Consider the following 15406-nt stretch of genomic DNA (forward strand, 5'->3'; position numbering starts at 1 on the left):
ACAACCGTTGGTCCACAAGGAAATTCCTCAGGGACAGAGGGAAGAACTCAAAGTCACCATCTGCACACAGAGATAAATGCGGATCTTACTGCTTTCTCCGGAAAGGCTCACCGGAAACGCATCTGTCTCTGATCTACCTGTGACCTGGAAACCCCTCCCCGCTTCGAGTCATCCCTCCTTCCTGGACCAAACCGACGTACATCTCACATATATTGATGTCTCACATCTCCCTAAAATGTGTAAGACCAAGTTGTGCCCCAAACACCTTGGGCACATGTCCAGGACCTGAGACTGTCAAGATGCGTCCTCAACCCCTCCTGAGGCTGTGTCCCGGGTGTTTCCTCAACCCCTCCTGAGACTGTCACGGTGCGTCCTCAAACCCTCCCGAGGCTGTGTCTTTAACCTTGGGAAAATGAACTCTCTGAATGGGCTGAGAATTATCTCAGCGACGCTTCTGGTTTACAGGAAACATTCTCTCCTGCGGGTATAATGAAATCATGTGGAATTACAAAATGCCACTTTAGTAAAGGCTGAAGGAATTAGGGTTTGATGTGCTTTAAAAAAAAAAAAAAAAAGTAACGTTCTATTTATCAATAGACCATGAAAGCCCACACCCCCCTCTGCAGTGATGATGTCAACTGGAATGAGGGGCCCCCTCCTGTGGATGCAGCAAGGCTACCCTCTGACCCCACTTCCTGGAGTCCAGGCTTCCTACTGCTCAGGGAACAGCAACTCCAGCTTCACAGGGCTCAGGCCGCCAAACCCAACTCCCATCCATGCTGGAGAATCACCCCAGGGACTAGAGAAATGGCAGGCGCAACTCTCACCTAATCCCCTTAAAGGGGAAAAGGCACCTTCCCGCTCTTCTTCCTGCTGGTGGGAACAGGTGTAGGAGTTGGAGGGTCAGGAGTTGGGCAGCAGGAGGGAAGCAGCCTGGGTCCCTGCTAGTCACAGATGGCAAATGCCACCCAGCCTCGACCTTCACTTTGCAGAGAAAAAATCCTTCTCTTTTGTCAGGTCCCTGTTAGAAGTTTGCACCCATTCCTTTAAAAAAAACCCTCAGATACAACATGGGTGTTTTGCTGACAATATTTCAATTATCTGGGGGCCTTGGGTCGAGTGATGCCAAAACAGAAAACTGAACCCTGTTGCTCAGGAAACCACCCTCCAGCCCCATCTACCCTCCCAGGCTGTCACCTTATGGTGTTTGTCTGCTAAATGATTATTTTTAACAATAACTGCTCTTAAGAGCTGGGTGTACAGAACAGACAAGAAGTCAGCTCGGGTTGAGGGGAAGCAGGAACAGACCCCTCTCCCTGCAGGACGGTGGAGGAGGAACCTTCAGCACCTGGGTTTGCAGGATGCTGGATCTCTGAGAGCATCTCTCACAGCTCAAGTATGGCCAGACCTTCCTCTGCCACAGCCTGTTCAGGAGAAGGCAGCACCCACCCTAGAGACCGACAAGCCCTGTGTGGGGTTCAGCTGGAGCTGAACTTTCCTCCCTTGGTGAGAGTCAGGGCCAGCGGTGAGGAGGAGAGAAGCAGCAGACATGAGGGGCACTGTGGCAACTCCATGCCACGCTAACTCTCGTCTGATGTGCTCCGGCCAAAACCACGCTTCTCGGAGGGCATTTCCTTTCACACGTCCAGAAGTCATCAACGTCTAGTCTCCCCACAAGACAGATCCTTCCCCAGGAGGCAGACGCTTGGCTGTAACACGTGGTAATGAGGGACGCGCCTTCGTGCCCATTCTGTAGTGTTTCCTGTTACCTATTTTACCTTAAGCTAAAAATGGTTTCCATTTACACTCTGTAGTGACACAGGAAAACACACGAGATTCAGTGTGATCCCACACCCGTCACTGCTAACCTCAAGTTCTTTATTTGTTCATTTTGCTTCTAGAGTTTGTACTCTATCCCGGGGTTCCAGGCCTGTGGATTCAACCAACCATTGTTTAAGAATACTTTAAGGTGTTTGTACTAAGCATTCAGACTTTATTATTCATTAAACAATATCGTTTAACAACTACTCGCATGGTATATCCATGGTATAGGTGTTACGAGCAACCCTGACATGACTGAAAGTCTGCAGGAGGATGTGCGTATGTCATATGCAAACACGATGCCGTTTTATACCAGGGACCTGAGCACCCACAGACCTTGGTATCCATAGGCAGTCCTGCAGCCCACCCCCGTGGGCACTGTGGAATGGCTATAATAGAAAATACAGAGGTTTTAAACAGTCATGTACTAAATCTAATCTTTTGTTAAGAAATTACTGTGTATCACGTGTATTATTTGGAAGTCCTTCCTGGCCCAGAGACCTGACATGTTCTTATCATCTTTTCATCCACTGATCTAACTAGTCATTCCAGTAAGTTTATTGAACACAAATCAATTTTACAATTACATTCTTACAGGAATCACACTCATAATGTAAGCTGCTTTGGTTTTTAAAGTGAAATAACCAATAGTTTTGAAAACTAGCTATATCATAGAATAACAGGATAAAGCAGCCCCAGGACATGCAAAAACATGGAGTTTCAAAGCCAACCAGTATCAAACACATTACAAACCCCTAAATATGGAAATGTTTTACACCACGACAGATATTCCAGAAAAAAACAAGATGTTCAAAAAAGCCTTATGCAGAAAACCACTTTCCCCCTTCATTTTTCACACAGTTTCCAGAAACTTGTGTTTGGCAATAACCATGAACTAGAAGTAGCGTCCGCTGCAACTACTGCTACTGCAACACCAAATATTAGAGCAAAAAAAAAAAAAAAAAAAAAAAAGGACACAGCATATTTCCTATTGATGAGAATAGGTAGAGTGTTATAAGAATGAGTGTGTTCTAAAGTCAACAACGTTCAAATTCTAGGTCTCCTGCAGACACTAGATGGTAACCGCCAAAGCTTATGCACTTGGCAACGTTCAAGGAGACCAAGTTCAGAGCCGTCACAATGCAGCACCATCCTCAAGTGATTATCTCAGGAGGGTTTGAGGGCAAGTGCCCCCATCACAGTAGGAAAGCTGCCCATCCCAGCACTTCCTGAGATCACAGACCTTACCTTCGCCATCCCACGTCTTCAATAGTTCCTTTACACTGGGAACCAGTGAGCAAAACCTAAAACACTTCCTCAAATCTCAAGATAGTCTTGAGAGCTCTTCTCCTTGCCCCTTCTCTTACTGAGAAAGCCTATTTTCCAAGCAATCTGTAGTGCTTACCAGAGTTAATACCACCAAACCATACACTTAAAAATGGTTCGAGTGCTATGTAATTTTACCACAATCAAAAGACTGAGAAAAGTCATCTATAATTACTGTCTCCAATATCTTGCATCCTGTAAGGTATATTTGCTTTTTGAAATCCTCAGAGCAATCATGAAAGACTAATACCCTGTCGTCTCTGAAACACAAGCAAAGTCAAGGGTTTTGATTATAGGAAAGTAGCTGGAAAGCAAAGCATCCATTAGACACAGCAGCCGTGGTAGGACAAACACATGGTAGGAAGGTGGTGGTCATGCTACACGTAGATGGGAAAGGTGTGGGGGGCCACAACACCCGAGGTTTGGGAGGCACCTGGGCAGGAGCTGAGAATGTACCAAACACGTTCGATCACGCAACATTCACGGATCCCGAGTCCAGCCACGGCCACTGACATCCACTGTGCCCAGGGTGTCCTCTGCCACAGAGATACACACCCTGTCGAGGATAGTGCACAGATTAAATGTCAAAGCACAGACATGCTCAGGTCCAGCTTCTCTGATGGAAGCAAAAACACATTTCCCAGACTCCAGCAGCATGACTCTCCACCTGACTCTACCCCCGTCCCATTTATTCTCGAACCCGTCTCTCCTGGACCCCACAGCATGACTATCCACCTGACTGCACCCCGTCCCGTGCATCTCCGCACATGTAACTCGGCCCTCCCTCACTCCCTCGTTGGGTCAGGCACCAACAGTCCACTGTGTGCCTGGTGCACTGAACCTTGTCAGGGGCCTCTGGGCCGCGTGCCAGGACACGCACCTGGGAACTCCCAGTGCACACGTTGGTCTCCTGCAGGACGCTTGGCTCTTCTATCTGCGGGAGCAGGCACCCACCCGTACAACCGACTACACTCTCAGAAAAGTCACAGAAGGCCTCTCACTAACCCAGCAGCACCCTGAGGCCACATCCCACTCGCCTGCTGGCTCCTAAGCCTTCCGCCCTGTGACGGCTCGCTCCTTCGGTTCCCTGCCTCGATTCCACTGGTTCCTCTACTCATGGGCCTCTTTCCTGTCATCTGGCAGGGTTCTACCAGGACCCTCTGGCTCTCACGACACCCCAGCTCCACAGACCCACCCACTGCGTGGAGCACATGCATCCAGCCCAACCTTGCTGATATGCTCCAGCTGGCCCTGGACTCGAACCACGCTGCCGTAGCTTTCCATCAGTGTGGCATCTGCGAGTTACCTCCTGGGTAATGCCAGGTGATGGTAACATCAACCAGGAGGCACTACTGAGAAGCAGAACGCATGGTGCGGTGACCCGAACGTCACATCCCTCAACAGACGCTCCGTGTCTTCTCTCTTGGCAGAGCTTCGCTGTAGGAAGGAGGCTGTTCCTCCAGTGCTGCTACTTCCAACACCAGGGAAAGCAAGCTTCAGAAATGAACGATGTCAGAGGCAGGACCCACCAGCAGGGCTGCCAGCGGCCAGACGACCACAGACCCAGCATTCCCCAGCCACACACAACTGACAGCCCAGGCTCTAGAAATGCACGGTTTCAACCTTAGGAGTAAAAACCCTCCCAAGCCAACTATTATTTTCAACAATGGGATGGGGGAGTAGGGGGGGGCGGGGTTCTAACCCTGCCCCCCTTGATAGAAAAGAACTGGGATCTGATGATCTGTGCTAAGTCAGCACTTTGCTTCCGCCACATGCAATCATCCTCAGCAACAGGAAAAGTCAGAAGCGTTGAGTGATGACACCGATAGCAACACATGCGGTTCTGACAGCTCCGGTAACTGGCTGCAGATACAACCCGACAGCGGTGAGATCCACGGACATCACCAGTCTTCCCAAGGATCGTGTTCCTGAATCTTCCGCATTCGGAATAACCGTCTCCTTTGCCAGGACTGAGCCATGCTTCCCTCTCGCCTGTCCTCTGCTTTCACCAGCTTCGTGCACGTTTCCGAGCAAGTGTCTGTGCAGGTGCTATCACTTATTTCCACAGCAAGAATGTACACAGACACCACAGAAATGGGCAACCCTGTTAGGAGCTGTGCAGGGACATCTAACTCATCAATGTGCCAAATTCCTGTTGCCATGGAAATTAAACTAACGTTGCTATGACCGCATCTCTTACTGCACCACTAAAGACCATCCCGGTAAGAGGAATGTGCCTCTGCATAGCATTCAGCTCATGTTTACAAGACCGTTTTCCCTGAATATGCTTGTTATGTGAGATAGAAATCAGTGAGATGAGCTGTAACGTCTAGTATAGGATCGTTGTGTCTCCTAGGCTCAAACACACCCTTTAATGAAGTTTAACTCTCTGGGGACGTGAGTTACGTAGTAACATGTTTTGGATACTGTCTCTTTCACATTCTAAATATCAACACCAAAGAAGTTCTTGAGTTCCTTTTTAAATTGAAATGCAATTTACAAACCATAAAAGCCCCAATATTAAAGGATACAATTCAGTGTTTTTAGTGTATTCTCAAAGCTGCACAACAACCAACCACTAGTATGTAGTTCCGGGACTTTTTCACCACCGGCCAAAGAAATCTTGAACCCATTAAGAGTCAGCACCTGCTCCTTCCTTCCTCTAGCCCCTGGCAATCGTCAGCTGTCTTCCGTTTCTCTGGATTTGCCCATTCTAGACACCTGTTGTGAGGAGAATCATACACAGTGTGTGACCTTTGGCATGATCTTTGGTGCTGGCATCTTTCACGTCCAAGGTGAGTGGAATCTCACAGTGCACAACCTTTGGCACCGGCATCTTTCACGTCCAAGGCTCGTTCGGGTTGGAGCACATGTTCTTTTGTTCCTTTTTACGGCTGAGTGATATTCCATTGTGTACATATTTTCTTCATCCATTCATCTGTTGACACCTGGGTTGTTTCTACTATTACGAATAGTGCTGCTATGAAGATTCTTGCATAAGATTTTTTTTGTAAAAGTGTTTTCAATTTTCTTGGGCATAAGCCTAGGAGTGAAATTGCTGGGTCGTGCAGTGATTTTATGCTTAACTTTTCTGAGGAACTGCCAGACTTTTCCAAAGCAACTGTACCATTTCACTTCCCCTCCCACTAAAGATTTCAGTTTTCCCAAATTCACCATGTCACTGTCCAATAGTGGGGTTTTATCCATCTTGGTGGTTGTGAAGTGGTATCTCACGGTGGTTTTGATTTCCATTTCTAAGATGATGAATTCTGTTAAACATCTCATGTGCTTTTTAAGGCATTTATTTCTTTGGAGAATGTATTCAAATCCTTTGTCCATTTTTAAATTGGATTTTAAGAGTTTTTAAATATATTCTTGATATCAGGCCCTTATTGGGATAATGTATCCTGTTCTGTGGGTTGTCTTTTTACTTTAATAGTATCCTCTGAAATGAACATTTTTAATTTTGATACCGTCTTTTTCCCATCAGTTGCTTGTTATGCTTTAGATGTCTCATCTAAGGAAACATTGCCTAATCCAACGTAACAGTTTCACCAGGATTCGCCCCCTAAAGATGTCATAGGCTGAATTGCCCCTCATGCCCCAGATTCCCATGTTAAAGTCACAACCCCAGAAACTCAAAATATCACTGTATTTAGATACAAGGCCTTTATCTTGGCAATTTAGGTCCCACAAGATCTTAAAAGTAGGCCCGGATCCCTCACAATTGGCTCCTTACGTTGGATCCATTTTGAGCTTTATGTGTAGGGTGAGGAAGGGTCCCAGGCCATCCTTTTCCATGTGGATACCCCAGTTGTCCCAGCACCATTGAGTTGTGAAAGGAAAAAAGTAAAGCAACCCTTACGTCCTTTCTCCATCAACAGAAGACACACTGAAGAATCGTGGACAATTTTGTTGGTTTAAGCCAGTGGTTTTCAAACTTTTGGGTCTCAGGAACCCTTTGCACTTTATTGAAGATCACAAAAAGCCTTCTCATGAGGCCAGGAGTGGTGGCTCATGCCTGTAATTCCAGCACTTTGGGAGGCAGAGGTAGGTGGATCACTTGAGGTCAGGAGTTCGAGACTGGCCTGGCCATGGTGAAACCCCGTCTCTACTAAAATACAAAAAGTAGCCGGGCATGGTGGCAGACACCTGTAGTCCCAGCTACCTAGGGAGGCTGAGGCAGAAGAATCGCTTGAACTCAGGAGGCAGAGGTTGAAGTGAGCTGAGGTCACACACCACTGCACTCCAGCCTGGGTGGCAGAGCAAGACTCCGTCACAAAAAGAAACAATTTAGTTCATTTTACAATGATAAAGTCATTACATCTTAACAGTTTTAAAGAAGAAACCATTTTCCAAAATAAGCAGCAGCGTGGCAATAGTTTGTGCTGCTGTGAAAACCCCTAACATCTCTGCACCTCAGACAGCAGGGTTCTCATGCCTGCATCTGCGTTCAGTGCACTGCAGAGCCGTGGCTGAAGTTTATGAAGAAAGTCTGACCCCATGCTGATATACAATTAGAATTCTCTGCTGCCAAATGTAACAAGCAGCACTTCCGTACAGGCTGTCTGCAATGCGGAGTCTGTGCTCTGGTCAATGGGCTTTTCTGCCCCAATTCCTTCTAAGTCGACTGGCCCGTCCTGCACTTTAATGGCTTTTACCAGCACACGATTTTGTAATCACATTGGTTAGAAAACACTGGTTCAGAGTTATGAGCAGCTTCCACATTTATGTGTCCCCCCCCCCAAAAAAAAAACCCACATCAATATCACCATTGATCACATGAGAAAATGGTGGACACAAGATTTTTATACTTTAATATTCACTGGAAAGCTCAAATGTCTATCACTGGGAATAATGTAAGGTGCTTTCCTTGAGATGAAAGAGTCGTTTTGTTCATTTTTCAGGCCACACCTGCAAATATCTCCATCTGAAGTGGCATTGTTTGTAAGTCTTTCTTTACATAAAGAAAGCTGTCAGTGGAAGAAGTGGTTCTGCAGGTTCATAGCTCAGAGGCACCAGGGCTCTCCCTAGATTAACCATAAAATCCTCAGAAGATGCACCTGTGCACCATTCCTGTTTCTCACTCAGAACATTCCAGAAGGAACCCTGAATCCCGGTGCTGCAGCGGGACTGAAGTTTGCTCTCGCCCACACAATCAACCCAGGGAGCTCCCCCAGTCGCCACCCCAAGGCCAAAGCCTTGGTCCTCTCTCTGGTCTAGGAGGGCTCCTGCAGCTCCAGCCTAACAGGGAAAAGCAGGCACCCACATGTCAGAAAGCACTCCCAAGGCCCGGCGAGCACTTCTGCTTATGTGCCAGCCAAGTGTGTTTGACAAGGCTACACCCAGCTGTACAGCAGGCAGCGAGGTACCCAGCAAATACTCAGGGCTCATGTTACTGAGGAAGGAAGGTAGACAGCGAGGTACCCAGCAAGTGCTCAGGGCTCACGTTACAGAGGGGAAGTCAGGCAGATAGTGAGGTACCCAGCAGGGTTCACGTTACCGAGCAGAAAAGGAACGTGGAGACAAGGGGGCTGGAACAGTCTGTCGTAAGCTTTAGCATTTACAAGGCTAGCTGAAGATTATCCGATTTGACCTTCGCAACAACTAACAAGATAAGCAGAGGCATGACTGTTTTCACTACTTCATAAAAAGAGATCCAGAGAACTAGTGATGACCACGTGCTCTTCCCACAGGCTCCCAGAAATCCTCAAATCATGTCTCAGTTGTATACATGTGATAGTATCTCAGTCACTTCCCCTCTCTGCAGGGGGATTTTAATGCCGCCCTGCTGTTCCTTCACACCCCTGCCCTCTCCTGCATTTCAGTCATGCCCACCATCCATAGGGAGTCCGCCCCACCTCACCTCACCCCACCCCCGCTGCTGCTGATGGCTTGGGTCACCCTTATCTTTCATTTCCACCTGCAGGGACCTGTTCTTCCTTCAAACGCAGCTCAAATTCACTCATTGTGTGAAGCCTTTTCCAGCCATCACAACTGTCATGTGTAAAATCAGTCTGTGGAATGCTTCATTTAGGAGGTGCTTATGTTGCCTAATTGGTTGTGAGCAGGACCAAATTCTGAGCAAACCAGGTGGTCCCCTCTCCCCATCTCTGCTCCAGTGCACTTAAAACAAGGATTCCTGGAAGCACCTTTTTAGTCCAATTCATGCATGAGTCTGCCCCACACCCTGCAGAAAAGCCCTGGCGGTCAGGGCTCAGGGCCTCCAGGTGGGTAAGGAGAGCTTAGTGCCCTCTCTGGAGTTGTCACCCAGAGACCCACGGCTGGAAGGGGAAAAACCTTGCATCCTGTGAAACATCCCCGAGACCCACTCAGGAGCAGAAAATGGGGAAGAAGCCTCAAACAGACCCTCGGGAGGGCAGTCAGCAGGAGCCACGGAGGCCACCAGGAGGGAGGGAGGGAGGCAGGCAGGGAGGCCAGAGTGATGTGGCTAGAGGTGACGTGGTGGGGGGATGACACGGCGTGGTTGGGGGAGGAGATGTGGCCAGAGGCAACGTGGCCAGGGAATGAGATACGGCTGGAAGTGACAAGAGGGGTCTCCAGGCCTCAGACTGTGCCTGATTTATGGATGACATTTTGATTAAGATGTTATATCTAACTTTAAAGTAGCAATTTAGAACCATTGTGTACATTTAAAGCACGGTACAAATATAGCACATTTCCCAAACCGAAGAACAGTGTATTGAAGGAAAAAATAGCAGCTCACCAATAAAAAAAGTGAGTAAAGATAAAATTCATTTAAGATCAGAAATAAAGAGATCCTACAGCTCTTCTAGTCCAATCCCCACCCTAACGTGAATGGGGGGAAAGGGAAGTAGATTCTAGTCAGTCAGAATTAAAGGCAAAACCGATCCACTTTACTTTCTACTTGACAGAAAATAAGCAGCTCATCAAGGAATCCCTAAGAACAGTAGCTTTAGGAGTCCCCAAAATGCAAAATTCACCTTCAAATTAAATCTACTGGCCGGGCGCGGTGGCTCAAGCCTGTAATCCCAGCACTTTGGGAGGCCGAGACAGGAGGATCACGAGGTCAAGAGATCGAGACCATCCTGGCTAACATGGTGAAACCCCGTCTCTATTAAGAAATACAAAAAACTAGCCGGGCGAGGCGGCGGGCGCCTGTAGTCCCAGCTACTCGGGAGGCTGAGGCTGGAGAATGGCGTGAACCCGGGAGGCAGAGCTTGCAGTGAGCTGAGATCCGGCCACTGCACTCCAGCCTGGGTGACAGAGCGAGACTCCGTCTCAAAAAAAAAAAAAAAAAACCAAATTAAATCAACTGCTAAGTGTGTATAAAGTTATTGTTTTCATTATTCCCTTCCTCATTCCCAGGGGCTTTATTTAGACCTTGTTTCCCCCTAATTGCCTCCAACACACCCAGGAAATTTAAACCCCACAAGTAAACTGTGTCTCGATTAACACACAGCGTCCTTTAGGAGCAGACAGTCCGTTGCTCTAAGACGTTCTTGTCACCTAAGCACTGAGTACAGCCTGAGAATGCACAACACACACACACACGAACTCCGACAGACAACAGGTGAGATGTGGCACATGAGGAGGAAGACGAGACAAATGAGCTTCACCGACTTCACCGACACCCCGGATCCATGAAGAAGTGACACATGCAGACTGCTCGGGTGCCAGTGACTCCTCAAAAACAGCCAAGGGCAGCATTTGGAGAAGCAGCACCACAGGCCAGGAGGGTCTGGGGTCTTCAGAGGGGAGGGGCGCCCCCGACCAGGTGTTGGGGGCTTCAGAAGGGGAGGGGGGCCCCAACCAGGTGCTTCGGACTTCAGAAGGGAGGGGTGCCCCGATCAGGTGCTGGGGCTTCAGAGTGGAGGGTGCCCCGACCAGGTGCTGGGGGCTTCAGACGGTAAGGCAAATATATCCAATTCATCCTGTCACTAAAAACGAAATTATCTGCCATCTCCATCACAGATGATGCAGTGAGGTTTCCATCACCGGGGTGGTTTTTTTTTTTTTTTTTTTGACAGGAGTTTCTGCTCTGTCACCCAAGGTGGAGTGCAGTGGTGCGATCTGGGCTCACTGCAACCTCTGCCTCCCGGGTACAAGTGATTATCCTGCCTCAGCCTCCCAAGTAGCTGGGATTACAGGTGCCTGTGTCACCATGCCCGGCTAATTTTCATATTTTCAGTACAGACGGGGTTTCACCATGTTGTCCAGGCTGGTTTCGAACTCCTGACCTCAGGTGATCCACCTGCCTCATCCTCTCAAAGTGCTGGAATTACAGGCGTAAGCCACGACGGCCTGTGATTACTAGTGTAATTTCTCTCTCTCACACCCACTCCCCCCCCCCTTTTTTTTTTTTAAATCAGCATTATGGCTATATTTTTTCCAAGAGAACCCATTACCCATTTGAAGTACAAATAAGACACCATGTTTAAAAACCAAAAATTCCAATTTACATAGAAATCTCCAAATACCCAGTCTATTTGAGCCTTGAGAATAAGATCAAGCTGTTGGCTGAATACAACTTCCCTTTCCATCTGTCTGCCTGTTAGACACAAGGACAAAGCCATGAGCTAGGGACATAAAGGCAGCAACCACCAAGGCAGCCGAGACTCCAAATAAAAGCTCGAAGGACAACACAAAGGTACCACACCCTGCACGCCCTCCTCTCCTTCCGTTTCAGAACTTCCAGAGGATGAAACAGGGACCTCCTCAGACATCCCACGGTGCAGGCGGCCAGAGGGGAAGGCGGCGGCAGCCTGAATGAGGCCACCGGGAAATCACATTCCACAAACAGAAATTCTCCATGTGCTTTACATCCTCTGTCTCTGAAGAACTATGCCAGTCTAACAGTCGCTAGAAAACCTTATTCAAGTGTCACTTCACATTTCAAGCAAAAAAAAAAAATGTGGTAGGGCATGAGGGAAAAACATAGCCATGTGTTCTGGGGTATTAAAAATAAGTTTTCTTCTGTTATAAACGTATAATTATACATTCTCAGATTTCTGTATAATTGATATGCTTCCTAATTAGCAGACATAGTAATAAAAAGTGAATTCCCGAGTGTAAGATCGGAGGACCCATTCACATGGCTTCAGGTTCTGCTACTGTGTTTCAACTTAAGAAAATGGTTCTGTGTATTGGTAACAAGGCGTGAGTGTCTGTGTGGCTGTAATCAGGGTTCGTGTTGGCTCCCTAGCAGAGGATGTTACACTATTACATTATCTTCTACAGAAAATCCTGAAAAAATGAAGGCTGGATATACACACCCTCCCAAAATAATCCAAATGTCCATCGATATGACAAACAGATGAATTACGGTTTCCATCATGGAATATTCCTCAGCAGTGAAAACAAACTATAGCCACAGGTTCCAACTAGGATAAAGAAAACCTTTTAAACACGCTTAAACTGACGAGGCGGAATTCCTCGATTACAGGCATTGGCTCCGAAAGGGTACAGTTCTGAATCCTGTGATGTAGAATTAGTTAGCAACCCTGTTTAGGGACACATCTAGAAAAAAGCAAAATAATGACGACACAATTTTACATTCTTTGTAAATTATGACTACCATGAAAATTCTAAAAATGTGAAAATCTTCCCAACTCTTCCTTTGACAAGCTTCAAAATAAATACCCTAGCATTGCTTGCCACACCCACAGGTGTGCCAAAATAATTGAAAATATACCCAAGTTAATAGAATCAAAACTTGAAGATGTATGAGTGGTCCCTGCCTCGCTATCTCTACATCGTGTAGAAATTTAAGAGCAGGTAGTGGCACTGCAATACAAGGCTCAAACCAACTGGGTATTTGGAAACTTCTGTGCAAAATGACCTTTTTTGGTTTTTAAACATCGTGTTATTTGTACTTCAAACAGGTAACTGTTTGGTTCCCTTGGAAAAAATACAGCCATAAACCTGGTTTAAAAAAAAAAAAAAAAGGGAGTGGGTATGAGAGACAGTAGCTTAGAAATTTTACCAGTGATGGCAGGGAGCAGTGGCTCATGCCTGTAATCCCAGCACTTTGAGAGGCAGGACCCACAGGGCCTTTGAAGGCACCGGTCTCCTCTGTTGCCTTCCTGCCAGACTGACACCAGGACATTCACTGGGTTTCCATCCCTGTCTCATTCAACATCCCCCCCAAGGGTAGCCTTCATCCTCATCTGGGGCTCAACTCTGCCCTATTTCCTAAATCTCTGCCTTCAGAGCTTGAAAACACCCACGCCCAGGGTAACCCTAGGTCCACGTTTACCCCCAGAGAGTCCCGATTTTATCTGTTTCCCCAGCATCACCTTAGTGATAATTTATCCTGTAAATTTTGAAATGCCTTCACACCTCACCCCCACTGTCTCCCAGCAGACCCCCCTCAGATGCACCTGCCCCAGACCCCACACCCATGTCTCTGCATGCTGCCCTGCTCTGCCCATGTGGGGACCACTTCTCTTTCTTGAGGAATCAGCTGGCGATCATCTCCCGTGTGGAGGACTTCCCTGACTTCCAACCCTCTCCAGCAAAGGCAGAAGCCATCCTCGGTACTTCCTCAATACTCAGGCCAAATATTAAGATGACGCAGATGCTAGCTGTGCCTGGGATGCCATGGGCAGGGTCCCCAGATGCTCTGCACATGGCCCGGGGCACAGCCTGAACACAGCAAGTGCTACAGAAATAAAATCGACGTGCGCTGACCTCTGATAGGGCCTCCTTCACCATCTACATCTGTCTCCCCTCTGGACAGTAAAATCCACAAGACAGGGAGGGCTTGTCTCACTCATCTTCAAACTCCCAGGGTCACCCTGGCAGGTAAAGGGGACTCAAATGTCTTCTGAAGGAAGCCGCTGGTTAGCTGCCAAGTTAAAGGGCCTCTGAAAATCAGAGCTCTGCATAGGAGTCCAGCACACTTTATGATGAATGACTCCAACCACGGCAGAACTCGCCGTGGAACCAGTGCTGACCAATTCAGGGTTTGTTCACTGTTTCTCAGTTCATTAGCATAACTCACTCTAACAGAGCAGCCACGCACAGATCCTCAGACGTCTACACAGAGTGGGATGATGGCGCCAAGTCACGTGAACGTCCCATTGCAGACTGGGAGACACCGGTCAGACGCGGATCCAGGGAGAGTGCAGACCTTGCATTAAATTGGCTCGGTGTAAACAGCATTCCCTGCCAGGTCCTTTCCTATCTGCACAGCTTCTACAAATTCAACTCTCACACCTGACACCTAAGAATACTGCATACCCCCATGTGAACCCCCCACTTACCTCCCAAAATGACCCGGCATGGCCGAGTACAAACCATTTCAACATAAAGGAACTGGAGGGCATGTGGGGCTTTCCTGAGTCCCTGCTGCCTCCTGACTGGAGGGTCCAATGCTTCAGACCCCTAGTGAAGGGAGGGTCTCTTCGGGCCCCTCAGCGTCAAGAAAACGCATGTTCACTTTCTCAAGACCACACACAACAGAGTCACAAAGCAGGGCGGAACCTCGACTCTCTGGGTTCAGGTCACGTCGAGTTTACGAGCTGCTGCTGTGAACACTGCAGGAAATGATGAGCCTGATTCCGGGTTTGACCTCGAGCTGATCAGCATTAACTAATTTCACTTTCCAGGACTAACTTCAAAGGCCTGTAAAGCCAGAGAAGGGAGAGGAGATGGAACATGCCCTCACCCCAGACCTGCTGCAAGCACACACTTCTCAGATGTGTCCCAAGGTGCACAGCATGTCCGGTGCCTGTTCATGTCCACTGACCTGCAGGTCTTCTATGTGGCGTCAGCCTCCTGGGCACTGGGACAAGAGGCATAATGGCAAGTCCCCTCTGCAGCAAAGGTGAGGTCCAGGGACCCAACACAATAGAACTGACCTTTTTCTGACAGTCTTAAAACAGAAGGAAAATACTGTAGAGCCAACGTCCCCTCATGCAGGTTTATTTACCTGTGACTCACAGGCCATGACAGACAACTTCAGGTTCTTACTGATTCCTATTTTCCCCATCCAGAAAACCTTTCTTTTTAATATCGTATGAACTTGCCATTCTGTAGGCCAAAAACAGCAAATATTAGCAGTTTCCTATGGTTCAAACGAATAAAACATGATCACGACCTTTTGTGAAACCATGAAGAAAAGGTGGATATCTCAATATGTGTTTCCAGACAGGCTTTGTTCCTGAAGCACTAACTCTGTTCACTCAGGATTTTAGACCCTGAAGAATAAACATCAGTATCCCACCAAGAAAACCAAAAGAATGAAATAATTTTGCATCCACCTTGGAGCCTT

The 15406-nt window shown here is 47.7% G+C and overlaps 1 protein-coding gene across 1 annotated transcript in view; it reads right to left on the bottom strand.

Annotated features, from left to right (window-relative positions):
• Nucleotides 1-4557, bottom strand: part of LOC144341492 (ATP-dependent 6-phosphofructokinase-like) — a 42465-nt gene extending 37908 nt beyond the window's left edge. Inside the window, exon 1 of the mRNA XM_078005050.1 lies at nt 4375-4557. Coding sequence (XP_077861176.1) covers nt 4375-4483 — 109 coding nt within the window. The 5' untranslated portion in view covers nt 4484-4557. The remainder of the gene's footprint in view (nt 1-4374) is intronic.
• Between the last annotated feature and the right edge of the window lie 10849 nt (nt 4558-15406).

Source organism: Macaca mulatta, chromosome 6 (assembly GCF_049350105.2).
Source record: "Macaca mulatta isolate MMU2019108-1 chromosome 6, T2T-MMU8v2.0, whole genome shotgun sequence".
Classification (NCBI taxonomy): Eukaryota; Metazoa; Chordata; class Mammalia; order Primates; family Cercopithecidae; genus Macaca; species Macaca mulatta.